We start from the raw sequence: 25,531 nt of genomic DNA on the forward strand, positions 1-25,531 counted from the left end.
AGTGAGCAAAACTGTATTTCAGCCTGGAAAGGGCGGGGAGAAGCTGGGGACTTTGTTTCTTCTGTAAGGAATGTGACCGACGCAGCGGGGCCCGTCCACACGGCGGACTGTCATTCGACCTTAGACAGGATTCGGGAAACGGCCTGGACGGCACCTGGCGAGCACAGCAGGCGTGGAAGACGCCATCGGTGCGGTCCCGCCCACAGCAAATGCTCCGAGGAGGCAAACAGGGAGGAGAGTGGATTCGTGGCTGCAGGGGTGGGGAGGGGAGCTGGGGGGCGCAGGCCAAGGGGGGTCTCCGTGAGGAGAACGTTCCAGCCGGCCTTGGCGATGCTGGTCCAATCCTGTGAACAGACCAAGACCCACTGAGTTTTCCTTTATTTTTTTTACGTTTATTTATTTATTTTCAGAGAGAGGAAGAGAGGGAGGGTCAGAGACACAGAGAGAGAGAACCCCCAGCAGACTCCGTGCTCAGCGCAGAGCCCGACAAGGGGCTCGATCCCATGACCCTGGGATCGTGGCCTGAGCCGAAATCAAGAGTTGGACGCTTAACCGACTGAGCCACCCGGGCGCCCCTAGTTTACTTTAAGTGGGTGATTCGTATTTCAATAAAGCTGCTTAGAAAAAGACACGAGCTTAAGTGAGCACCACCCCAGCTTGGACCCTCTTCGAGGGCAAAGACAGGGTGGAGGGAATCCAGAGGTACCAGCGTCCGCCAGGATGAAGGGGGTTTGAGGGCCTCCTCCTCCGGGGAGAGGGCATTGGCGCACCTAAGAGGGTCCCAGCGCCCCTGCCAGGCTGTGTGTCCCCGGGCCCGCGGCCCTCCCGCCCGGCCTGGGTTTGCCGTGGGGACCTCTCAGGCAGTGTCTCCCCGTTCACCACCGCTCAGCATAGGGCCTGGCATACAGTAGGTGGCCCGTCAGTTCTCGAACGTGGTCCAGAAGGCCAGGGAGGCTGTTTCCTGCTCACCACGTAAACCTTGGCCAACGGAAGCGGCCGGGGTCAGGATTCAAGCGTGGGGAGTGGAAGGAAAGGCCCATCCGGGACGTGGGCCCACGTGGGCCGGCTGGTGAGACTGGTGTCCAGGACACCTGTGAGCTGCCCCCAGGGCCCCCCCCCCCCCCGCCGGGCCGTAGTTGTGGACTCTCTGGGCTCCACCTGGGAGGGACTGCGTCAGATCTGGATACCCAGGGAGAAAGCGCAGTGGGGGGGGGGGGGTGTCCCTTTATGTCCCCTCTCACACACACGCACACTCTTCCTGAGCTACCTGCTGAATCCGGCCGTCCCCATCTGAATCCTGGTGCTGCGGGTCACTCAGGAAAGTGGGACCCTGGGTTGAGGGCTCAGGCCCACCCAGCTGGCGCTGGGCCCCCGAGGGAGGGGACCCTTGGGGCACAACGGGGGTCACTGGCGAGGCGGGTGGCGAGAGGCCAACGGGGAGGGCGCAGGGCCGACAGGGCGCTCGTCCCGGGGCAGCCCGACACTGGCTTTGGGGCGCAAACTCACAAAAACCCACACGAAGGGGGTGTACAAACATCAAACTCTGCACCTTCGTAGAAAAGAAAACACATTGGCCAGAGAGGTTTGCTTTAAATATCAAAATATATTTATTTACACATAATTTTAACTGAGGACATCCGCAAACATCCCATGGGAGTCCCAGTTTCCTCCAGGCAGAGTTCACGAATGACCGCTGAGCCGGCCGCTATGCCCACCACACGAGCAGGTAAAAAACAAATTCTATAAATAAGGTTCTGCAAAATATTGGTCCATAAATATCTGCTTTTGCGACGCGTCCCGTCCCGCTGCAGCTCTGAGGATGGGAGGGGACAGCAGGGACCGTGCCTCTGGGGACGGCCGCCTGCCTAGCTGCCCCGCATCAGAAGAGACACAGGAAGTCAGGGCCAGGCCGGTCCCCAGATGCGCCGAATGAGGCCCGTTCAGGAGCACGGCGGTGACACGCCCCCGGCGGGGGTCAGTGCTCTGTAATTCCCACCCCGCGGTGTCGACGGTGTCACGATGAACGGGAGCAGCACGAGCCCCGTGTGCGCGCCACCGGCAGTGACGGACGCTTCTCCAGTCTCCAGGACAGAACAGTGACTTACGAACCCCCGGCGGCTGCAGCTTCACACGGCCGGCAGGTGGTTCTGGACTTTCTGTAACAGTGCAGCTCAGATCGCATAGAGAGACTGAAAATCATGGCTGTCGATGCGTCCGGGGTTTCTCGAGGGCCCCGGGCAAAATCCAGTGCCACGCGGCTCTGTCCGTTCACGGACTGTGAGAAGGGCTGGGCTGCGGGGCCTCGGTCTTCCTGAGCCGGAGGGACCGTCACACTCTCCCCCGGGGCCAGGAGGGAGGCGCGCCGCGTCCCCCATGCCTTGCGTTCTTTCTCTTCGGCGTCTCTGAGACTCGGACGTGCGGCCCCCACCAGCTTAGTACCTCAGGATCTAGGAGAGATTTTTGGAGGGTCCTCAGCCCTGGGGTATCAATAGGCAAGGGGTCAGCCCTTCTGGGGAGAAATCAGACAGCGCTTGCAGGAAGTGCCAGGCAGCTGGCTCGTGTCCCTGGGCGGACGGAGTGGGCGGGTCAGACGTCACTCTGGAGCTGGGAGGGCCGACGGGGGGGCGTCCTGGAGGTCCATGGGGGTGTCGGAGGCCGAGGACTGGCTGGGCAGAGAAGCTTCTAGGCCATTGGGAGCCTTCAACGGATGCCTGTACAGGAGGCAGGCGGCGGCAAAGAACAACAAGCCCAGCACCTGGGAGAGAGGAAGAGGCCAGGTGGCCCGGTTGCTCCCGAGGTCCCGAGGACCCTGCTTCCGGAGAGAAGACCCGTCTTTCCTGCATAACCCGCCCTGCGTGGACACCCATACTGTCAGTGAGGGAATGAAAAACCAGCATTTGACGACATACTGGCCCTGGATGGGGTGGGGGGGCTCGTCCTGGGCTGAACAGTGCCCCCCCCCAAGAGCTGCCCCGTGTCGACCCCCAGAGCCTATCGTTGGAGCGGTGTCTTGGCAGGTGTAATTAAGTTCAGAAGGTTGAGATGAAATCATCCTGGGTGTCGGGTGGGCCTGCCTGCAGTGACAGGTGTCCTCGTGGGAGCAAGGAGACAGTGGCTTTACAGAGACACCAGGGGAAGGCCACGCGACACAGGGGCAGAGACGGGGCTGGAGCAGACCCTCCGTCAGAGCCCCAGAAGGAACTGACGTGCGGATTTCGGACCTCTGGCCCCCAAAACTGAGGAATAAAGATCTTCAGGGTTTTTTGTAATTAAAAAAAAGTTTGTTTATTTGGGGGGGGGGGGAGGGCCAGAGAGAGAGGGAGACACAGGATCCGAAGCAGGCTCCAGGGTCCGAGCTGTCAGCACAGAGACCGACACAGGGCTCGAACCCACGAACCGCGAGATCATGACCTGACCCCGAGTTGGACACGTAACTGACTGAGCCCCCAGGCGCCCCTGTACACGTGTGTGTTTTTAACGTGCGGATGCTGGGTTTTAGCGTTTCTGGGAGCATCACCAGCCTGATAAGCCTGGCACCCGTGTCCACTCTGGCGCAGGGATGGGAGGGGGCGCGTTCGGAACCTGTCTGCTACTCCTGCTGAAACTAACACTGACCTGAGAAGCCACCGTAACCGCTGTGCTGACGCAGAGGGCTCATCGTCTGGGTGGACAGACGGCCCGGGTACCGGCCTGTTGCTCCGGGCACAGGGGCACAGAGGAAAAGCCGGGGGCAGCTCCCAGGAAGCCATGTCCCCCTCCGACTGACCCCTTGCCTTCCTCTGGGGTCACACAAATCCTTTCTCACACGTGGCTATTATTATGCTAATCCGTGTGGAGATAAGCCCAGGGGGCTGAGGATTCGCCATCCCCGAGATGCTTCCAGACAAACGTGAGGCAAGGGGGAGACCCCTGAGCAGCCCCCCCCCCCCCAGAAGAAAATCGAGACACTCCTACAGGCTGGCTGCAGGATTTCACTTCATTGTGAAGGTTCCGTTGTCCCTTCCTCCCATCGGGGAAAATTCAAACTATAAATACCGCGCTTCTCCCACACGACATGAAACACGTGATAAAGCAGGCAGTTTCTCTTCCCAGGGTCGGGCGGAGGGTGGGCCAGCGCCCCAGGCACCTCAAGGTTAGGAAGCGGGAATTGCTCAGGGGTCCATAAGCCCCGCCCCCACTGCCCCCAGACGCGGACAGGCCCGCCAGAATCTGCCCTCGCAGGACGGAGCGGGGTCTCATCCCTGCAAAGCCCTAGGGGACCGGAGTCTGGGGCCGGCGGCAGAGGGGAGGCCCCGGCAGGCAGGGGCTTCGTGGGGCTGGGGCCCCACAACGGGCTCTCACTTGGGAAGGAGGCCGCTTCTGGGAACCGGGGCCCCGGGGGCCCCGGGGCCCCGCCCCCCTCCAGCGCGCCCCCGCACTCACCTTGTACACCAGCCCGGCGATGAGCATGTAGCGGCTCATGGCCGAGTTCTGGTACACGAAGCAGGAGCCCTGCTGGCCACACTGGTCCTGCCAGAGCAGGCACGCCTTGTCGATCACCCAGCCAAAGGCGATGGGCCCCGGGATGCCCCCTGCAGAAAGAGGCTCACTCAGGTCCCCAACCCGCGCGGGGGGCCAGAGGGGGCGGGGGGTGGGCAGGGAGAGACCCAGAAAGGTGACGTCAGTCAGCCACTGGTGTTCGCGGGGGGTGCGAACGGGACGTAAATGTTCCTTTCTGGGGACTCGGCACCAGGGGGGGAGGTGCCGAATCACCCGCGACTCCCCTGGAGCCTCTGTGCTAATGAGGAAAAGGCAAATAAATGACCATGGGTCCCCCTAGTGGACGGTGAGGGGATGGCGTCCTTCTCCAAAGCGGGCACTAGCCGAATGCACACCCGCCGCGTGAGGAGACACAGGCGGGTGCCCTTGTGCAGCGAACGCACTACACAACTGTACGTGGCTTCCTCACAGGGCACAGTACCTAGAGTTCTAACCACAATCCACTGGATTCCCAGCGCAAACGATCTCTGCCGGTCGCAGACACACCTGAAACGTGAGACGGCCGCGTCAGCGCCCGGGGAGGTGGGGCCGTGTGCCAAGTCACCCCCCCCACGCTAGCAGCCAAGTCCTGGCCACGCCCCAGGCTGCGTGGCCACCTCCCCGGGTGGCAAGCACCTCACAGAGGCAGTTGGCTCTCTCCTGCCGCGGTGTGTGGGGGGGCCCGGCACGTACCCCGCGGGATCTGCAGAGCTCCACCGCAGTGCGCTGCAAGGGAAGGTTCTGGGCCTGAGCGAAACCCAGGCCCGGGCTTACCGTAACGTTGCCGTGAGCGCAGGAATGCTGCTGAGGAATGTAAATATGATTACAACGAATATGAAAACCAGAAGGAGGGGCTTTCTTTGACAAGTTGAGGTGCATTTCCCTGCAGTGGCATGGCCAAAACCAGAGGAAAAATTCTGAGGGACACAGCTACAGTCTCGGTACACCTGAGGGGCGCAAACAGCGCGGGTTACCGGAGGAAGGGGCAGGGGCCCTCCCGGGGCGCGGACGGCACGGGGGGCGGCGGCCACGCTCACCTTCTGGCCGCCGGGGCCGGGTTCGGCCGCCTCCGGGCAGCCCGCGTAGCAGGGCGAGAAGTACGTGAGGCCGTCGGAGCCGCACACGGGGCTGTAGAGCTCGGGCCGGCAGCCGCAGGCCGCGTTGCAGGCGGCGGCCAGCTCCAGGCGGCCCTGGGGCAGGAGGCTGCGGGCGGCAGACGAGGGGGCGGTGGGGCCGGGGCCGGGTGGGGAGCCCAGCCGGGGGCCTCCGGTTCCCGAGGTTCCCGGTGCTCCCCTCCCTGCCTCCTGCCCGTGGACCCGCTGGGCGTTCTCACGCCACGCAAACCGCGCTCCGCTCTGCTCTCCGTGTGCGCGGTGCACTTCCCCCGACTTGGTGGTTGGACGGGCAGGTGGCTCAGAGCGCACGGGGCCAAAGCCCCCCCCCCCCCCCCCCAGAGGCGCCAGCCCCTCAGGTGGCAGCTGTGCACCTGCACGGCTCAGGGGCGCGTGCACACGGTGGCCATCACGGACGCGCGGGCTTCCTTCTCTTTCCACTCAGATGGAAGACCCCGTGCCCATCCGGACCCTTCCGCCTCCCTCAGCACCCTCCCTGGGAGCTGGCCCAGGGCCCGCCTGCCTCCCTCCCGTGGCAGCACGGTCCTCGTGGGGGGACCGTGGCGGTCCTGTCGGGGGACAGTGCTCCCACGGCCACTGTGAGGTCTGCGGTCCCGACCCGCCAGCGGCACCAGGAGTCCCTGAGAGGGGCCGCCCGTCCCAGCGGCCACCGTCGCAGCCTGCTTCAGATATTAGCCTGACCGGCTGTCGCTCTCACATTCCCGTGAGTCGGTCGCACACGGGAGCCTACCCTGGGCCACCTTCCACGTCCACACGTGGAGAGCGCCTGGGTGAGCGGAGTCTCGTTTTCCAGATGGGAACCCCGGGCTTGGGGCTGGGACGGAGCCCGGGGCTTCCAAAGGGCCGATGCTGGGCTGTCTTTCAGCGACCGTTAGCCCTGACCTTCTCCAAACAGTGACCGAGTCCCCACCCCACCGCCGCCATCCCCCGGGGCCACCGGGGCCTCCGACGGGTGCGCTGGGCTCTCCCCTTCTCCCGGGCACCTCTCGGTCCTTACCCGCCGTGGTAGCTGGCGGTCACACCCGCCACGGGCACGTTGGGACAGTGCATGAAGAACACGAAGATGGCCAGCAGGCTGGTCAGGGCACAGAAAAGGCATAGCTTGATGATGCCCGCACCACGGAGCTTGAACTTGTTCACGAAGAAGCCACCCAGGAAGGTGCCGCCACCCCCGGCCGGCACCACCAGGTACCCTGCGGCAGAGGGGACGTGCTCGGTGAGGGCCTGCGGGGCCGCAGGGGCGGGGCGGGACTGGGAGGGCGAGAGGCCAATAGCCCGCTGCTGCTGCCTGCCTGACCGGGAGGCCGCCCAGGGACTGTGCTCCCCAGAAAACCACAGCTTCTGCGAGTCCAGCCGTGAGCCACCTTCGAGAAATCCATGGCCCGCGCCATTTCACGTGAAGCTGGGATTGGTTGGCGCGCGGCTCCCAGGCCGTCCCAGGGACGGGGAGGAACAGGTGTGGGGCTCGGTGGGCCTGCCTTTCCAGCAAGGACATGGACCCCTTCCAGCTCTGGGCTGCAGCCCGGGGGACCCCAGAGCAGGTGGCCGTTCTGGGACGATGTGAGCACAGGGAGGGGCCGCTTTGGGAAAGGGGAGGCGCTTGTGGATGGGGCCGAGAGGCCAGGCAAGGAGGGGTGTCTGGGGGCATTAGATAGGGGGACGGGGTCCCTAACTCAATGCCCAAGCCCCGTGCCGGAACAGAACCCCGAGGCCTGGGGGGCGGCCTGCACTGGCCCATGTGCTGCCCAGACGTCCCCACATTCCACACGGGGTGTTGACCCTCCCGGCCAGGATCCACGCCACGTCTGGCACGGCCCGGCATCGACCCCTCGTCTGGTGACGCGTCCCGCCTGGTGTGTTCTCCGTGAGGCTGCAGGTGCCCTCTGGGCAGCAGCAGAAGGGGGTCTAAGCAGGGCCCTCGTTCTCCTGGGGGGCCCCGCCTGGCTCTGGCCACAGAATGTCTCTGGCGGGCGGGTCCCGGGGCTCCGACCCCACGGTCCCGTGAAATCCTGGGACGCCGGCCCCCCGGCTCCCGGGTGCGACCGGGCCTGAGGGTCTGGGTGCCACCAGCCAAACCCTTTCTGCAACAAGCCAGGGACGCTGGAGGGGGTGAGCGGGCGTCACAGGCGACGAGCTCGCCCCGGACCCTCCCGGCCAGAGCGGGCCCCCCCAGGAGGTCAGCACGCTGCGGTCCGTGCTCCCCACCTCCCGGGAAGGACCATCGGACCCACAAAGCAACACTGCGCACGGCCCAGCACCCGCTCCGGGGGCCTCCCCGCAGGACCACGCGCCCGCGTGTCCTCGCGTGCACAGGAGCCGCGTGCGCTTGTAAAAGAGACTCCAGAGACCCCTCACTCGTCCGAGAACTCACGAAAAGTCAGAGGACCCCGAGGATTCAGCGGGTTTTCTCACCGAACAAGGTGGCAGCCTCCGAGGCGCTCAGGCCGAACTGGGACTCCAGGAACTTGGGGCCAAACGTGGACATGCCTGCGATGAGTGTGGCCTCGGTGGCTCCCGCCAGGCACAGCAAGATGAACGTGGGGTTTTTCAGTAGGAGCCAGATGGAGCTGGATGGGGAGACGCGAGAGAAGAGACAGAGGGTCAGAGCAGGCCAGAGCAGGGAGGAAGTGCCCTTCCAGAGGGGGCTGGGGAGTGGGGGGCCCTCCACGTCTCCCCCAGGGCGGTCAGGACGGGGTGTGAGGCCGGCGGAGAACCAGCTCCAGGAAAGCAAGCCGCTAAATCAACCTCCTCACCGCCTCCGCCACAGTTCAGCTCTGGCGCGGGGAGAGACCCCGAGCAACCACACCGTGGAATCACTTGGCGGTGGGGGGAGTCAGGAGCCGGGGGCTGGGGGAGGCGGCTGTCCCCAAGTCCAGGACTGGCCAGGTCCCCACGGATGGGGACCGGCACTGAAGGCTGGGATCCTTTCTCAGCCACCAGCCCTCGAGAAGGGGGCACAGGGGGCCCTCCAAGGAGCCTCTGGGTGGACCCGGCTGGTGTGTACTTCGGGGGGTGGTGTCGTAGGAATCCTGAGGAAGGACCTCGGCCCTGGCCCCTCGGACCTGACCTGCCCGTTCCCCAGTGAGGCCGGCCTTGCTTCCCTCTGGGGATCAGGACGGGAAGCCCTGCACGGCCCCGGGGCGCTCTCGGCCTCAGGTCTCACCGAGAAGCGGAGAGACCTCTGTGAGCGCCCGACGCGGGCTCTGACTGCTGCCCGCCTGCGTCCCCGCCCCGAGCGACGGGCTGGGCACCAGGCCCTGCCCCACACCGCCTGCCCTCGCGTGAGCACGTTTCTCTGAGGGCCGCTGGCTCTGGCCGGACTGCTCTGCACCTTGTCGGGCATTCGGGCCGAGCAGGGCTGGCGCCCGGGTGTGCCGACCACACACGCAGCATAGAACACAGCACACCGTCCTTACGGGGCAGTGGAGGCACGACGCTTGGAGTGGGAACGAAATTACAGCCACGGGGGGTCCGCAAGTTCAGAAGCTCAGCCTCGGGGGGCAGCCAGCCGCCCGCACTTGAGGCTCTAATGCCTGCTTTCCCGATTCCCGGAGCCGCCGGGCAGCAGGTGCCTGGACCTGGGCACCGAGGTGCCGACCGGTACGCTTCTGTCCCTGGCCCCGGGGAGTGATGTGGGCAGGGGGCAGGGTTCTCTCTGGAGCCCCGGGTCACCGCAGGGCAGCGCCTCCCTCTCCTGCACCTACGAGAAAGCAAACCCTGGAACTAAATGACTACCCTCAGCCCGCCATGGGGGCCGGCTCTGAAATGGCCCTCGGGGCTTATGCTCTCCGGGTCTGCAGCTCAGGGCTGTGCCACACGTGAAGCCCGTCCTCGTGAGCCCCGGCCCCGGAGACCCCGCTGCTGGTCGTGCTCACACCGGGAGGGAGCCCAGAGTCCCTGCTCACATCTCGGGGCACCTGCCACAGGCCGGCAATTGGATCTTGGAAAGTAGGCACGTGCGGTGCAGCCGTGACTAGGCTTTGCACCGGGACACGCGAGCAGGCGGCCGGGAGGAGGCGAAGGAAAGACGCTCCACGCGGCTCGTGGCACCTGCCCCGCCCCAGAGCGACACACATGCAAAACTGACTTTCAAGCCGGAAGACTGAAAACAATGCTTTTTGGTTAATTATTTGGGTCCCATGTCCATGAAGGGAAGAAGAGGGATGCTGGCGGGTGGGGGCTCGGGGGGGGCCCGGGGCACCGGCCCCTCCCCGGGACCTCCTCTGTTGGGGTTCGCAGGTCCTGCCTTGTGTGGGGGACGCCCTGTGTCTGGCTGGCCCCTTCCCTGGGTCTTGTTCAGATCGGCCCAGGCTTCGGGGCGCTCGGCTAGGCTTGGGGTTGGGGGGGGGGGCAGGTGACCCTCCCCAGGGTGTGCAGACTTCGTCCCAGGCTCTAGGTGGCTCTGCTAAAATCTGGTGTTGAATTTGCTCGGAGAACTAGTCGTGATGTTAACAGAGGGCACACGTTCCAGGATTTATTTTATTACCGGCAACTGGCTAGGGAACTAAGCCTGGACACAGACCTCTTCTCGGCCCTCTGTCCCCAGCACTGCTGACGTGCTGGGTCCCTAGCGCTGCGTGTGGGGCACTGGTGGCCCTGCTCCAGCTCAGAGCGCCTCCCCGTGGCTGCTGGGAGATGGGGCGACCCGGCCTTCACACAGACGCTCCTGCGCCCCTGCCCAGTGCGGCCCCTGGCGGCTTACCTGCCTTGGGGCACCCTGCTGAGCGGGCAGCTCTTGGGTGGCCCCACAGGAAGCAGGAAGCAGGAGAACAAAGCCCGAAGTGAGGCAGGCCCGTCCACCTTCCACCCCTAGCACGCCGGCCCTGCCTCCTCTCCACGGGGACAGCAGACAGCTCCGGGGCTTCCCCGGAGGCCACCTTCGGCCCCGGCGCCCCTCCACCCTCCCCACGGCGAAGGCAGGCAACGAGGGCTCATTCCTGCCACCAACAGCCCCTGGCCCTACGAGGCCAGTTAGACACGGCCGTTCCTGGGCTCCGGCTCCAGACTACCGGGGGGCAGGGGAGTACTCAGCGAGGCCGAGGAATCAGGCTGGAGGCCGTCCGGGGGCTCCTTCCCCATTCCCTCGAGAGCCCCCTGTGCGATGCCTGGTCCCGTGAAGAGGGTATGGGCAGCCAGGAGCCCACCCCCAGGGCCCCGAGTCTCCCTGAGACCAGAACAGGCCAGGGGTCCATGAAGCCCACAAAACAAGACCAGGCCACACCCAAGGGAGAGGGGACAGACCAGGTCTCACGCAAGGGAGGGGAGCACATGAGGAGTGGGGGCTGGTGCAGGGCAGTGAGGGCAGGGGGCCAGAGACAGTCCCGTCCCTTCCTGGGTCATCAGAGGCCTCAAGGCAGAGAGAGGGCGCGAGCCTGGAACCCTGGCACGTGCAGGTGACCTTAATGAAAAGGTCAGAGGACAGAGGACACAGCAGGTTGAGGACCCTCCGTCGGGACCGTCCCTCACCGGCTCTGTGTGCAGCTCTGAATCTCCCAGCCCGGATTTCGGGGCTGAGACCTCGAGTCCGTGGGGCCACAAAGGAGGTTCAGAAGCTGTGTGCTCACCACGGCCCTGGAGGGGCCACGCGGACTCTCCTAGATTGGGGTCAAGGTCCGGCATGTGTGAGCCCCCAAGGGTCTGCAGGACACATGGGCACGGGCAGGAGCCCCCACCCCCCCCCCCCCCCCCCCCCCCCCCCCGCCCACAAGGTCCTTACAGAGGCAGGTCTCTGATGGTTTTCCCGAAGTCGGGGTTGCTGGCCGCCTCGTGGCCTCTGTCCTTCAGCCGGCATGTCTCCGACGCTCTCATGACCACGTAGTGTCGGGAGCCTGGAAGGACACAGACGTCGGCGAGTGGCCGGGACCAAGGTCTCTGCCTGAGGCTCCCCCCTCCCAGGCCTGGGGGCGCCTGAGGGTCAGCTGCACGTGGCCGGGCTGGCCCTGCAGGACGGTGGCCTCGCCCCGAAGGCGAAGGGCCCGGACTCCCCAGGGGTGCCCCCCCAGGAGGACAGAGGAGCGACGCACCCACCTGGCAGCTGCCGGGGGTAGCCGAGGATGGGGATGGCGATGAGGAAGGCGGCGGCTCCCGCGCCCAGGAAGCCCACCCACCAGGCGCCGACCCACAGGGGGCTCTCGGTGGTCAGCTCCGTCCTGTGTGGGGAGACACTTGGGGTCAGCGTCCTGCCCACGTGCACTCAGGGCGCCCACGCTGGGCATCCGCACGCTGCTCCTGAAAGACCTTAGCCCAGGGGATCGGAGGGCCCCGGGGGGGTGGGTGCTGGGGTGGCGCACTGCACATCACGGAAGCCGGCACCCCCTCCCACACCTGGCCTCTCCACCTCCTCCATCTGGCGGCTCCTGGGTTGTAATCTGCTTAATAAACCGGTAATCTGGTGCGTAAAGCACATTCCTGAGGCCTGGGAGCTGTCCTAGCCTCTCACAAAACCCAAGGACGGGGCCGTGGGAACCCCGATTTGTAGCCAGGCGGGACGGAAGTCGTGGGGACCCAGTGCCTGAGGCTGGCGTCTGCAGGGGGTGGTCTCCTAAGGCTGAGCCTTCACCTGTGGGGTCTGTGCTGACCCTGGGAAGTCTGTCAGACCTGAGCTGAATTTAGGACCCCCAACGGGTGTCAGAAGAGACCTGCCTGGTGTGGAAAACCCCACACAGAAGCTCACATTGGCAGCACGAAATCTGCTCTCAGTCCCGCAAAGGGTATCAGAGAACTGGTGACCTGGTCTCGCCTGGTTCCAGGTCTCCGTCCCCAGGGCCTGCAATCAGGGACCCCCAGCCTCCAGGGCCACCAGAGCAGGGCCAGCCCCCCCAAGACCCTGGGGACCACCACCCCAGACCCCGGGGCCGCCAGAGCAGGGCCAGCCCCCCCAAGACCCTGGGGACCCCCCCCCAGACCCCGGGGCCGCCAGAGCAGGGCCAGCCCCCCCCAGACCCTGGGGATCACCCACCAGGCCCCGGGGCCACCAGAGCAGGGCCAGCCCCCCCCAGACCCCAGGGCCGCCCCCCCACCCAGACCCCAGACCCTGGGGCCGCCAGAGCAGGGCCAGCCCAGCTTCTTCCTGCTGTGTGTCCTGCTCTGAGGGAGCCACCGCCCAGGCGAGGTGCCGTCCGCGTGGGGCAGATTCAGCTGGGGCCACTCACTGTCGGCCTACTTCTGTGTAAATGTTGAGCAGGGTGCCTCCGATCAGGTAGCCAGCGGCGGGGCCGAGGATGGCCGCCGTGTAGAAGATGGCTGGGGAGAAGCAGAGAGGTTGAGGCCGGCCACGTCCACTGCCCCAGGGCTCGTGAGCCACTGACACTCAGAAGCCCACCTGCGAGGAGCCCCCCACTCCGTGTGTCTGCACCTATCTGCCCCCTTCACACGGACCCTTTGGGCCAGGGTTTACGTCGGGGCGGCCTTCACGGAGTCTGAAATCTGGCTGCTTTGAAGATTTTTCTAGGGCGCCTGGGGGCTCAGTCGGGTGGGCATCTGAGTTTGGCTCAGGTCACGATCTCATGACTCGTGAGTTCGAGCTCTGTGTCTGGCTCTCTGCTGATGGCATGGAGCCTGCTTGGGATTCTCTGTCCCTCTTTCTCTCTCTGTCCCTCCCCTGCTTGCACTCACTCTCTCTCTCTCTCAAATAAGTAAACATTTAAAAAAATTTTACAGCTTTCCTGGCCGAGCCGACCGCAGACGTTATTTGGACCCTTTCTCCCGGAAGAGCAAAGACCCTCAGAGCCCGTGTTCCAGGCCACGGCTGTCTCCACGCAGCATCACAGGCCCACCAGGGCGTCGCTGGACTAAGGAGACCCCAACGTCCCTGGGTCGGCACCGCTACGTGACTAGGGGGACAGAGTCCGAGGTGGGAACGAGCAGGCTGCGGCCAGCTGACGGGGTCAGGGCAGGCCTTGGAGCGCCAGCCGGTCCCTCGCACGCGTCCCCGAGCACCTCTCCCTGGGAAAGCCTGGCCTGGCAGGAGGGACGCGGGGACGTGGTGCCACGAGGTTGAAAACCCCGAAATCTGACGCCCCCCTCCCCGTAAACGAGGGTGTCTCAGCGGGAGCGTGAGGCTCGAGCCCAGTCCCGGGGGCAGCAGGGCAGCGCCTGGCTGACCCGGGGCACGAGCCAGCCCCCGGGCCCACTTACTCTGCGCGCGCCCCCCGGACTCCCAAGACGTGCTGGGGGCCAGGCTGAGGTTGGCCAGGACCACCGCCAGCCCCTGCGCTCGCCCGCTGCCTCGCCTGCGACCCCACTCACCGATGTAGACGGGCGAGTGGCTGGACTTGACGTTCTCGTCCAGGTAGGTGACGCCCAGCGTGTAGAGCGGCGTGGCACCCGCACCGTGCAGGAACTGGCCCAGCATGAAGACCAGGCGGTAGCCGGACAGGCCGGAGGCGCGGTCCCCACAGGCCAGGCTGCGGTTGGCCCGGCACGCGCCCAGGCCCTCGGCGCCCTCCGCCTCGTAGGCGCCCGCGGCGAAGTGGGGCAGCGCGAACACCAGCGAGCCGGCGCCCATGACCAGCACGCCCCAGCCCAGCCAGCGCGGCTTGTGGCCGGTGCCCCCAAAGTAGCTGACGAAGGTGAGACACAGGCAGGCGGCCACGTCGTAGGAGCTGGCGATGAGGCCGCTCTGGTAGCTGCGCAGGTCGTAGCGGCGCTCGATGGAGGTGATGACCGTGTTGATGAAGCCGTTCACGGTCATGCCCTGCAGGAAGGCGGCCGCACACAGGAAGAGCAGGAAGGCCCTGGGCGTGTTGAAGGCCCGCAGGCACTTGGGCGCGAAGGCCCGCCAGCCACACGCCGCGCTCTGCGGCCCCGCAGCCACGCGGCGCGTCTCGGGGGCCGCCCGGGGGTCACGCTTCCCGGCCGGCGGCTGGCACAGCGGCTGGCTGCAGGAGCCCAGGGCGTCGTGGCTGGGGGGCGAGCCGAGGGACGCCCGCCTGCTGGGGGGGCTGTGGCCGCTCCCGCCGTCCGCGGCCGAGGGCGGGCTCGGGAGGACCAGCTGTGGCACCGACGTCGGGGGCTTGTCCCCCGTCGAGCGCTGAGGCATCTCCGCCCGGGGGGCGTCCCGGGGGCGGCCACGGAAGCCGCCGAATGGTATTCCGGGGGCCGGTTCGTCCTGTGAGAAGAGTTTCCGGGTCAGAAAGCTTACATCTGCCCTCGGAGCACGGATATCGCCGGGAGCGTGTCCCCCTCCCCACCCCCCCCACCCCGTGCCCAGTCCCTCGGGGCAGCCGATGGCTCTGCTGTCCGCTACCCAGTCTGATGGGGTTTGACCTTCCCTGGCCAGCCCCCTTCTGAATCCGGGGCCGGACCTCCCAGACCCACACACGTGAGCAAGCCACAGTCGGGGAGCGGGGCTGAGGCACAGCGGGACGGAGTCAGATGGCCCGCACCATCCCCCTCCCCCCACCCCCAGCCTGTGCCCGGCCGGCGTGAGCCGTGCGCTTTGCCGCTGGGAGGGCCGCCCCGTGTGGACGCGGTCTCCGCACTGACCGTCCTGCCTCACTTTCGCAGGAGACTCACACCCCGCTCGCTTTCCGTGCCCTCAGCACGAAGGGGACATCATTGCAGTCCAGCACTTGGAGGGCGCGGCCCACGCGGGAGGGAAAAAGGGCGCCACAGCTGGCCCGGCTCGTTCTGCGGCCGCTGTGCTCGCTGCCCACGGCACGTTTCTCAGGATGTCGCCGCAAAGCACGTGTGCGGCCACGCGGACGGGTTAGGAGAAAGGCAGACACTCCTCTCCGCCGAGGCCCAGCCCAGCCCCGTTCCCTCCCGGCCCCCACACCCCCACCCCGCCCACCGTTAGAAAGAGCAGCACATCCTGCCGGGTGCACGGTGGCTTCCGGGCGTCCCCCCTGCGCGGCCGGCGCTCCCGCCAGAACTAAACCGTCAGCCCACTCGCGCTCCCTGCGGGAGAAGACACCGGACCCTCCCACTAGCCCAGCTGCTTCTGGCAAACCCCACATAGTCTCTGCTTCTCGGGGCTGACGGTGTCCTCCCCAAGGAAGGCGTGCTGCAGCCCCGACCGCCACCCCTCAGAGCGGGGGCGTGTTTGGGCCAGGGCCTTCGAAGAGGTGACTGAGGTCAGATTCGGGGGTCAGTGCGGGCCCCAGTTCACGGTGACTAGCGTTCGGACTCAGGCACACACAGAGCGAACACCGCGTGCGCACAGAACACTGTCCCGCGGCCAGGGAGAGGGGCCCCGAGCAGGTGCTCCCTCGCGGCCGCACCTCCGTCCCAGGCATCCTGCTCCCAGAACTAAGACCCTCAACACCTGCTGTGTCAGCGTCCGGTCTGCGGTCTGCCGTCCGGCAGCCCCAGGACACTGCCACTCCCTTCACCTTTGGGGCCGGGCCACTTTGTATGCAGAGTGTTTCTGAAGCCCAGCCATCCTGGGGAGCCTCACGCCGTGGGAGGCACGGGAAACATCACGGGGTTGTGCTCGGAGGCCCGGAGCCGCCTGCTGGCCTCCCCCAGGGCTGGGGCCCCGTTGCTGGTGACTCAGGACCCCGACGCGTCCTCAGACCCAGAGCATCAGGCCACAGGGATTCACTCCCACCCACGCCCCCACCAGGCGCAGAGACGAGGGTGTCCAGAGCTGCCTCCCGTCCACTTTCGCCGGCTGAGACTCCGTCAGGCACCCGGTTACGGGGCGCTGCCTCGTCGGGCCCTGCGCTGGGCGAACGGGGGTCTCCCCAAAACAGCCAGTGTCCGCCCAGACACTGAGTGCGACCTTATTTGGAAAAAGTCTTTGCAGACGTGGTTAATGGTTTGAGATGAGGTCATCTGGACTGGGGTGGGCCCCAATCCAGTGACAAGGGTCCTTAGAAGAGAAGACACAGAGAAGTCACGTGACAACGGGAGCCAAGAGCAGAGAGACGCAGTCACCAGGAGGCCAGGGGCCCCCAGGGCACGAAGACCCTCTCCTGGAGCCTCCAGACGGCGTGAGGCCCGCTGACCTCAGGCTCTGGCCCGCAGAGCTGGGAGAGGCTGAAGTCCTGCGGCTTTAAGCCCCCGGTTTGGGAAGCTTGGCGAAGGCAGCCGCCGAGGACGCCACAAGCTGTCGCGTGTGGCCCGGCACCGAGGAGGCCACAGGCCTGAGGGGGTGGGGCGGCCGAGCTTGACAGACACCCGGGAGCCGCGGGCGTGCGACACGGCCGTCCTCGCCAACACCGTGCTGAAAGAACCCCGACTGATGGTGGCGTTCGCGCACGGGGCTGGCTGCTCCCCGTGAAGGGGGCGCCGCCAGGCCATCCACGCCGAGTCCCGAGGCCGTGCAGGGACAGCGACGTCGTCCCGCGGCGGCCGCGAGTGTTCCGGGCGCCTTGCTAGTTACTTGTAGCGCCTCCCAGCCTTGCAGGCCCGGCTCCGCTGTGAGCAGAGCGGGGAGGGGGCAGCTCCTGGGGACCCTGCAGGACAGGCGGGGCGGGTGCTGCAGCTGATGGCCGCGGGGCCACCTCCAGCCCACGCAGCACAGGCGCCCGGACCACGGCAGAGCCTCGCAGAAGAGAGCAGCCAGCGCGAGCCCCGGCACGGGCGGGCCGCCGAAACAGACACACGGAGGGATACCACGAAGGCCGGACGTTCCCCGAAATGCCACGGCCCAGAGGCCAGCCTGTGCTGTCGCCGTGGCGTGCTTTCCTCTAGATGCACCAACACACGCGTGCGTGCGGGTCCACGTGTGCACACAGAGCCACCTGCACCTTTGCACGCACAATGCACACATCGTCTGGGGCAGGCCCGGAAGCAGAGGAACCTCAACCAGGTGAAGGCCAGCAGGGGCCCCGGGGAGCTCAGGGAGGCCGCCAGCAGCCCGCGTGGATGACAGGCCGGGATGGGGCCCCGGGAGTTATTCGTGGGTCGGCGTTTCCAGTAAGTGGCGGAGACACCAGCCGCGGGCAGACACCTGCTGCCCCAGCTCTGGGCTCGCCTCACACGCCCCGCCCCTGCAGGAGAGACGCCGGGCAGGTGGCCCGGAAAGATCAGGCCCACAGCAGGGTTCAGGAGGCGGCGGGACAGCCAGCTGTTGTGACGGGGGCCGGGCACAAGAAGATCGAAATCAAAAGCCACAAGCGAGCACCCACGAGCAGCCCCAAGTCAGTGGGAAAATCCCACCTGCACCAACACTGTGGACGGACCTCGGACGTGAGTGTATAAGGCTCAGGCCAAATCCTATGCATCCCACTATTTAAATTGGCAAATTGAACCGCCGCTCAGGGTGCTGGCCGGCGGCCCACTTGTGGCTGCCACCCGCACACGGGAAGAATTATCAGCAGCGTTCAGGGCCGCCGGCCCTGGCGCCTCCTCCAGGGGTTCCGCCGGGAGGCTGACTGCGGCGGGCACGGCTGCCTCTCCTTGCCGTCCGCGGCCAGGTCAGCGCCCTGTGGAAAAGCCTTTGCAACCTTACGCCTGCAGCTCCGCCCCAGGTTTCCTGTGCCTCCTGGAGGCTGGAGTTCTTTGTCCGGCTCTCACCCTTCCGGACGGACGCTCTGGATGGGGAATGAGGAGGCCGGCCCTCCCGGTGGCCCCGGCGCTCCTGGCACTGCGGCGTGAGCGAGGAGCGGGTGCTGCCTGGAACCATCCGTCCGCCGGCAGGCAGGCGGCGGGGTCCTGAGCGAGTCTAGGCTCCACGACACCTGGAATCGCACAGCCACAAGGACAGTCCGAGCATCACGGGGCTTCCAAAGGACATTTCCGAGTTCGTGCCAGGATCTCACACGGCCCTGCCTGGACACTATCGTGTGCCAAAGCCTGGGGGTGGATGCACAGACGGCCATGCCGAAGCTTGCTGTGTGTGCCCGAGGCCCGACACGTCACCGCGGAGGCCTGCTAGAGAACGGGGTCCTGCACGACAGCAGTCGGCCGCACTGGCCGAGCCCTGTGGTGCGGACGTGGAGGCGAGGGCCAGACATCACAGCTGCGCTCGGAGAAGCCTTGCTCCCGAGGCCCTGTGAGCATGTGACAGGTGCCTAATTTCTGTCCGCTGGGAACCGTTTGTACAGAACGGGTGTCGGCTTCCCACCTGCCGATCGGGCCTCACTGCATCGCTGAGCCGGGTCCAGCCGGTGCCAAGGTGCTCACTGGCGCTGGTGCAGAGGGGCCGGGCAAGGTAGCCGGACGGCGGAGGAGGGAGCGTGTGGGCGCAGGAGGCCGGCCGACGGGGAGCCGAGGGGCAGACAGACCCCACAGCGGGAGGGACGGGCCGCGAGGCCGCCCTCACCCCCCGGGGGCTCCAGGCACAGCCCGCAGGTACCCTCACCCCAAAGGACCCCAGGGCATCTCACTCCTGACGACTCCTCCCCCTCCTCCACCCAGACCACCGCTCAGAGTCTGGCCCAGAGCCACGGCCACGGCCTCAGAGCCAAGGGCAGCATGATGGTGGATTCCACCTGTCAACCTGGTGGGCCACGAGGTGTGTGGGCAGGGGTGTCTCTGGGAGAGGGTAGCGTCTGAACCGGTGGACCCAATGCAGGTGTGTGGGCCTCGCCCAGCCAGTCGAATGGCGGGATAGGGCGGCAGGGCTAACCCTTCTCTGAATTTCTCTGCCTGGCTACTTCTGAACTGGGAAATGGCTTTTTCCTGACTTTAGACTCGAACTAGCACGTTGTTCTTCTCAGGTCTCGAGCCCACCCTGCCGGCCCTCAGGCCAGAAGTGCACCTTTATGTGTCCCGGGTCTCCAGCTTGCCGACTGCACATTTAGAGAATTGCCAACCTCCACAGTTGAGCAGCCCAAGTTTCTAATAATAAATCTCTTTATATATAAATATCTCCTATTGACTGTGTTTCTCTGGAGAATTCGGGCCGCCGCGGCGGGTGGTTCTACACCGACACCTGCTGTACGTGAGGCTGTGCTGGGCAGCGGGGCTTGGGGACCCCCGGGGCACTGTCCCATCCACCAGGAGCTCACAGCCCCCCTACACCGGGAGCCATTTAAGAGGCAGCCGCAAACTGCCCGCTACCAATCACAACAGCACAGGCTGCGAGAGCCAGCAGAGGCAGGAGGCAGGCGGCCAGCAGAGGCCCCAAGAGGAGGGCTTCAGGGCAGTGGGATCTGGCAGGATGCCCGCCACTGTCGCAGGTCATGAGCATTCTGCAGCCTGGTGCCGGCTGAGGCCTCTCCCACGCACACATAACCTCTGAGATCCCCGGTCTCGGGAGGGGGGTCCTTTTACCACGGAGCCATGTGCGTTGCCCAGGATGAGGGAAAAGGCCTCCACGGGAGCCCCAGCCACGTGACCCCCAAACGGTGGCGGCAGCAGGAAGGAGCCCCCGCGACTGGAGCGGACGGGGGGGGCTCCGTCTGGTGCCCTCCCCCCCGCAGCACCTGCTCACACGCTGGGCCGTCCCTCCCTGCTGCTCTGCTGCCTTCAGCCTTGTGGAGGCGCATCTGAGGCCGCCAGATGCTCCGCAGGACGCTTGGAGGGCTCCCCAAGACCCGAGAGGAGAGACAAAGCATCCCCCTCCTCCAGCTGTGCAGGGAGGAGGCAGCTCCTTCACAGGGAGCCACTGTCCGGGGCCTCATCCCGTCCTCCAGGCCTGTCCCGGGTCCCTGGGAGCCTCCCCACTACTGCCAGAGGCCCTCCGCCTGCTCCCATAGGAGACGCGCCCTGTGGGATTAGGTGCCCAGGATTAGCGGCGAGGACAACGGGGTCCCTGGAGACTCCAGCCAGAGGCTCTGCACCTGGGGCTCCGGTGGGAGGGGCAAGGGCGTGGCGGCGCACGCACGTGTGTGTGTGTGTGTGTGTGTGTGTGTGTGTGTGTGTGTGTGAGAGAGAGCTGGCTCAGGAGGACAACGCAGATCTCTTCCACCGGCCCAGCCAACAGCCACGGCTCTCCGAGTCCGAGCCCCTCGGCTCCAAGAACTCCAGGGGCATCTCCTCCCCGCCCCGCCGGCCCCAGCGGCTGCAGCGTGAGCACCGGGGGCCCCTGTGTGGGAGGCTCGGGGTCCTGGTCTCAACCCAGGGCTGCAGCAGCCCTAGTACCCACAAGCCCCTCTGCCGGCTCAGGCCTTGTGCGCTCACCCACGCCCCACGTGGAGGCTGCCCGCAAACCCAGCGGGCGGGAAGGACGCAGGTCGCCCCCGGCGCTACTGGTCCTCGCCTGCCGGCTCAGTCTGGTTCTGGCCCAGCCAGCGCCCCAGGGGGGCCTTTCCTGTTAGGGGCCCGGGGCGCTCCCAGGCTCCATCCTGAACCCCGTTCACCGGGGACGTGGAAGCCGGGGACACACACACTGGTGTCACTTCTGCTTCCTCTCTGCGCTCCAGCCGGTAGGTCCCCTTCTCTGCACTGATGGCTCTGAGGTTGACAGCCACAGCCCACGCCACTGTGACATGGGCCACACCACATGGTGGCCTCTGCCTGAGCTCCTGCACGTGGGTCCCCTCCCTGTCCCCTCCCCTTCTCCCTCCTAAACCCCTGCATCCTGGGTCCTTCCCTGTGACCCTGGACCCTTGCCCTGTGACCCTGGACCCTCATCCCCGTGACCCTGGACCCTTGCCCCCGTGACCCTGGGCCCTCGCCCCTGTGACCCCAGACCCTCACCCCTAGGGCCCTGGGCCTTGTCCCCATGACCCTGGACCCTTGCCCCCGTGACCCTGGGCCCTCACCCCTAGGGCCCTGGGCCTTGTCCCCATGACCCTGGACCCTCGCCCCTATGACCCCAGACCCTCACCCCTAGGGCCCTGGGCCTTGTCCCCATGACCCTGGACCCTTGCCCCCGTGACCCTGGGTCCTCGCCCCTAGGGCCCTGGGCCTTGTCCCCATGACCCTGGACCCTCGCCCCTGTGACCCCAGACCCTCACCCCTAGGGCCCTGGGCCTTGTCCCTATGACCCTGGACCCTTGCCCCTGTGACCCTGGGTCCTTGCCCCTAGGGCCCTGGTGCTTGTCCCTATGACCCTGGACCCTCGCCCCTGTGACCCCAGACCCTCACCCCTAGGGCCCTGGGCCTTGTCCCCATGACCCTGGACCCTTGCCCCTGTGACCCTGGGTCCTTGCCCCTAGGGCCCTGGGGCTTGTCCCTATGACCCTGGACCCTTCCCCCTGTGGCCCTTGCCCCTGTGACCCTGGACCCTTGCTCTGTGGCCCTGGGCCCCTGCCCCTGTGACCCTGAGCCCTTGCCCCTAGGGCCCTGGGCCTTGTCCCTGTGACCCTGGGCCCTCACCCCTTGACTTGTGGGAGGTCTTCAGGCAGCTCTCTTTTCTGGTCTCCTACGTCCATCTTGGTGTCTTGTCCTCTGACTGAGGGAGAGGAGGGGACTTTCACTTGTTGTAAATGAGGCCAAAGCTATTCAGAGGGCAGACTGCGGGTGGCAGGCAGATCTGGGCTGGTCATCCCCATTTGCATCCCAGGGTGAGCAGGAAGCCAGCCACTTTGCATGGAGGTCAACGATGAAGGCCGGGAGAGAGCCAAGGACCTGTCCCTTGGGGCTGTCCTCACGGACGTCCCTGCACCCACCTTGTCCCCACCAGCGGGCAGGAGTGTGGGGAGGGCCAGATGAGCCAGAGAGAGGGGAGTCCAAGTTTACTGGTCTTTCCAGTTCCCCACGTTTGATCCCTGGAGGGATGAAGATAGGATGCGTTGCAGCCAGGCAAGCGTTCCCACCTTGGGCAGTGGTGGATTTCTCTGCCCTCTCTGTGCCTCAGTTTCTCCACTTAAACATAAGCGTGGCCTCACGGGGAGGAGGGAATGAGCCTCTTCTCAGGTGGGTCTGGGCACCACTTGGGGCTCGTGAGAAACGGAAACTGGCAGAAGGGCCCTCATAGGGTTTGGAGGTGCTGGGTGGGGCACAGGCTGGGCTCGGCCGTGTCCGGGTGGCCTCTGAGGCCTGGGGCCCCAAGTACCAGGCTGAGAGCACCTGCTGAGAGGCAGACCGCCAGGACCAAATGCACGGACTCCACACCAGCCCAATGGGCACCACCCTCGGCTCAGCTGGTCCCAAGCCCTAAAGGGCACTGAGCCGAGGGACGTGGCCTCGGGTACCCCCAAGGCTTCCTGGATAAAAAGCCAATGAGGAAAGGGGGCCCCCGTGGGAGGAGAGGACGTGTTCAAAGTTCCCCAGCCCAGGAGCCTATGACTCTCTGGGCGGCCACGAGCAGAACGGCCAGGCCCTGGAGAACAAGCCCCACCCTGTGCCTGGTCTTCTGTGGGCCACACCTGGCCATGCTGTGAGCGCCGTCTGCAAAAGGCATGAGGTTGTGCAAAGTGTCCACCAGCCCCAAGAAATGTGGTTCAAGAGGCTAATTCTGTGTAATGCTGGTGGGAGGGGGTGCACCGTGGCCACAAAGGGGAAATGAGGGGTATCTGAGAACAGCAGGCTGAGGGCCTACAGCAGGAAGAGTCCCCATGACCAGCCGAGGAGGGGATACGACCCGGGGCCCAGAAGGCCGGTTTCCTCCCCTGCTAGCAGGCCCCGGGCTCCACGGACACACATGAGCTCTGGTCCCCAGAGACCTGAGCTGGTGCCTCCTTCCCACCCACGGGCAGGGGCCTGGTGGGCCTGTCGATTACCTGCCGTGGTGGAGCCCCGGGCCTGCCCTGAAGTGGGCTCACCACGACCAGGCCCAGGCCAGACAAGCAGCTCAATGTTCCAGAACAAAAGCAGCTGGGTTTCTGAGGATTATTGTCTATCCCCTTCCAAAAGCAGACAATGGGCTCTTTGCCATGCCTGAGAACAGGAGGCCACGTGGCTCAGGAGGGAATATTTTCGTGGTTTCTGTCCACAACAGAGGAAGCAGAAATGGGGCCGGGCGGGTCTTCTGGGTTCGCGCCGGGCCAGCTGTCGAGCCCCCTCCCGACCGCGAGCACCGGGCACCGCTCTGCTACCCGCCGGAAACCCGGGGAGGCCTCCCGGACCAAAACCACCCCAGCGAGCTTCAGCACTGACACCGGCTCAGCAGTGCTGGCCCAGGAAATGGATCACCGCTCGCGGAGACTTGTACATCGTTTAGAAGCCGGACGTGGACCCAGAGCCCAGACTGCAGCAGCGGTTTGTCAAGGCGAGGGTCCACTGCAGACTGGGGAGAGCCAGACTCTCTGAGCCGAATCCCTCAGAATCAGGTGTTCAGCAGACAGAACATCAGCCCCGAGACTTCCATTCGCTGGGCCACCATCAAGCCCCGCCTCCAGGCCCCGGCCACCTCACCATGGTGTCGGGACCCGCCCAGGCACCTGCCTGAGGGGCCACACCCAGGGCGGATTAGGTCACAGCCACCCAGGAGGTAAGCAGCCCCATAAAAACTTTCCAGGTAGTGTCCACCAGGCCTGTCCAGCAGGAAGGCAGTACTGAGGCAGGGCAGCCCGGAGTACGGGGGTCCAGCCAGAGGGGCCCTTCCCTCCTCTCCCTGCATCCGTGGGCATTGGCCATCCCTGCCGGATGCTCCAGTCCCCTTAGCCACGGGCCCACCTTTTGGGACACTGCTCTGTGTCAGGCCGGGTCACCCGGGTTGCCTTCTCCCCACCAGCACGTGAGAGCTGTGAGAGCTCCGGAGGCACCCAAGTCTGGATGAAAACCTCTCCATCACATGCTAGCGGTGTGACCGTGCTCGAGTCACCTAACTCCTCAGTGCCTTGGTTTATTCATCTGTGAAATGGGAGTGGTAGTACCTACTCCACAGGGTTGTTGTGGGGCTTACATGAGATAACGCTCAAAGCACTTAGCACCGGGCCTGGCACGTTCGACTGCTCAGCAAACAGCTTCTCCCCCGTGAGCATTACTGATATTGTCAGATTCCAACACACAGCGGCTCAAACCAGACACTTTCTCTCCTCTGAAGGCCACGACCCGGGCCGCACAGGGAATGAGATCTTCCCCGGTGGCGGGGTCCCAGCCCGGCTCCCCAGAGCCAGGGTCTCGGCTGACGGCAGGAACCCAGGTTCCAAACAGCACAGCGGGAAGCGGCGACTGAGAAGCTGGTTCCTTCAGGTGGAAAACTACTGCGCTCCCCCGCGGCCGCGGAGAGGAACAGGCCCCTCCACCCAGTCCGCCGCCCACGAGGGAGCGCACGCACGCGGCCGGTCTCTACCCTCGTGGCGCTGACCCCGCGGAGCCCCGCTCGGGTCCGCACGGCCGGCCGGCTCGTCCCGCCTCGGTCTCCAGGTCCGGGGCCAACGGTGCCCCGCGGCGCCTCAGGCGGGTCCGCACCCTCGTTTCCATCCCCCCTCCCCGCCCTCTGCTGGCACCCGGGCGCCCGGGGGCTCCCCGCCGCGCCCCGCGCCTCGCGCCGGGGTACCCGCGCCTGGCGTGGTGGGGCGGGAGAGGGGCCGGCCGGCGACGCCCGGGCTGGGGACCAGCCCCGCGTGCCGGCCCCAAAGCCCAGCGCTCCGCCCGCGCCCCCGCCGCGGGGTGTCTTTAGCGCAGCCGGCGCGCGAACAAAGCCCGGCCGGCCGCGAGAAACTTCTGCGCCTGGCGATTTCCTCCCGGACCCGGCCCGCCGCCACTCTGCACCCCGGGGAGGCGCGTCCGTCCCCGAGCTGACCCGCGGGGCCCGCGCCCGCGAGCGCGCCCAGCCACCTGCCCGGCCACCAGCCCGGCCGCTCCCGCCCTGCCCTCCCCTGCCCGTCGCCCTCCCCCCGCCCCCCCCAAGGCTTCCCGCCCGGGCTGCCGGCGGCGACCGGGGTGCATTTGCCTCGGATTTCCCAGAGGCGGCCGGGCCGCCGGGCGCGCCGCCGGTGCCCTGCGTCCCGCCCCGCCCGCGCCGGCGCCACCTCGAGCCCGCCGGCCCCAGCCCGGCGTCAGCGGGCACCTGCCGCGCTCCTGACGTCAGCAGGCCGGGGCCGGCGCGCCCGGGCGGCGCCCCACGAAGGCGCCCCGAGCCCCGCGCCCGCGCCCGCCGGAGCGCTCACCGTCCCGAGGTCCGGCCGCCGCGCCGCGCTCCGCGCTCTGGCGGC

At 66.4% G+C, this 25,531-nt stretch overlaps 1 protein-coding gene across 1 annotated transcript; it reads right to left on the reverse strand.

Annotated features, from left to right (window-relative positions):
• Nucleotides 1-1,583: 1,583 nt before the first annotated feature.
• SLCO4A1 (solute carrier organic anion transporter family member 4A1) lies at nt 1,584-25,531 on the reverse strand. Its single transcript, XM_042930464.1, has 12 exons — nt 25,487-25,531; nt 13,899-14,760; nt 12,803-12,893; nt 11,679-11,800; nt 11,368-11,479; nt 8,064-8,218; nt 6,649-6,844; nt 5,556-5,721; nt 5,293-5,465; nt 4,961-5,025; nt 4,423-4,571; nt 1,584-2,755 (listed from the first exon to the last, which is right to left on the reverse strand). The coding sequence occupies exons 2-12, from the start codon at nt 14,689-14,691 to the stop codon at nt 2,594-2,596; spliced, it is 2,184 nt and encodes a 727-aa protein (XP_042786398.1). The 5' UTR covers nt 14,692-14,760; nt 25,487-25,531; the 3' UTR covers nt 1,584-2,593.

The sequence above is a fragment of the Panthera leo genome, chromosome A3 (assembly GCF_018350215.1).
Source record: "Panthera leo isolate Ple1 chromosome A3, P.leo_Ple1_pat1.1, whole genome shotgun sequence".
Taxonomy (NCBI): domain Eukaryota; kingdom Metazoa; phylum Chordata; class Mammalia; order Carnivora; family Felidae; genus Panthera; species Panthera leo.

What these genes read in the sequence shown, in the direction of transcription:
- SLCO4A1 (XM_042930464.1), bottom strand. Translation starts at nt 14,691, where the DNA reads ATGCCTCAGCGCTCGACGGGGGACAAGCCCCCGACGTCGGTGCCACAG. An exon ending in GCGCTCACGGCAACGTTACG is followed by an intron (nt 5,026 to 5,292) that starts GTAAGCCCGGGC and finishes CTCACGTTTCAG; the next exon opens with GTGTGTCTGCGACCGGCAGA. An exon ending in GATTGTGGTTAGAACTCTAG is followed by an intron (nt 4,572 to 4,960) that starts GTACTGTGCCCT and finishes CTCTTTCTGCAG; the next exon opens with GGGGCATCCCGGGGCCCATC.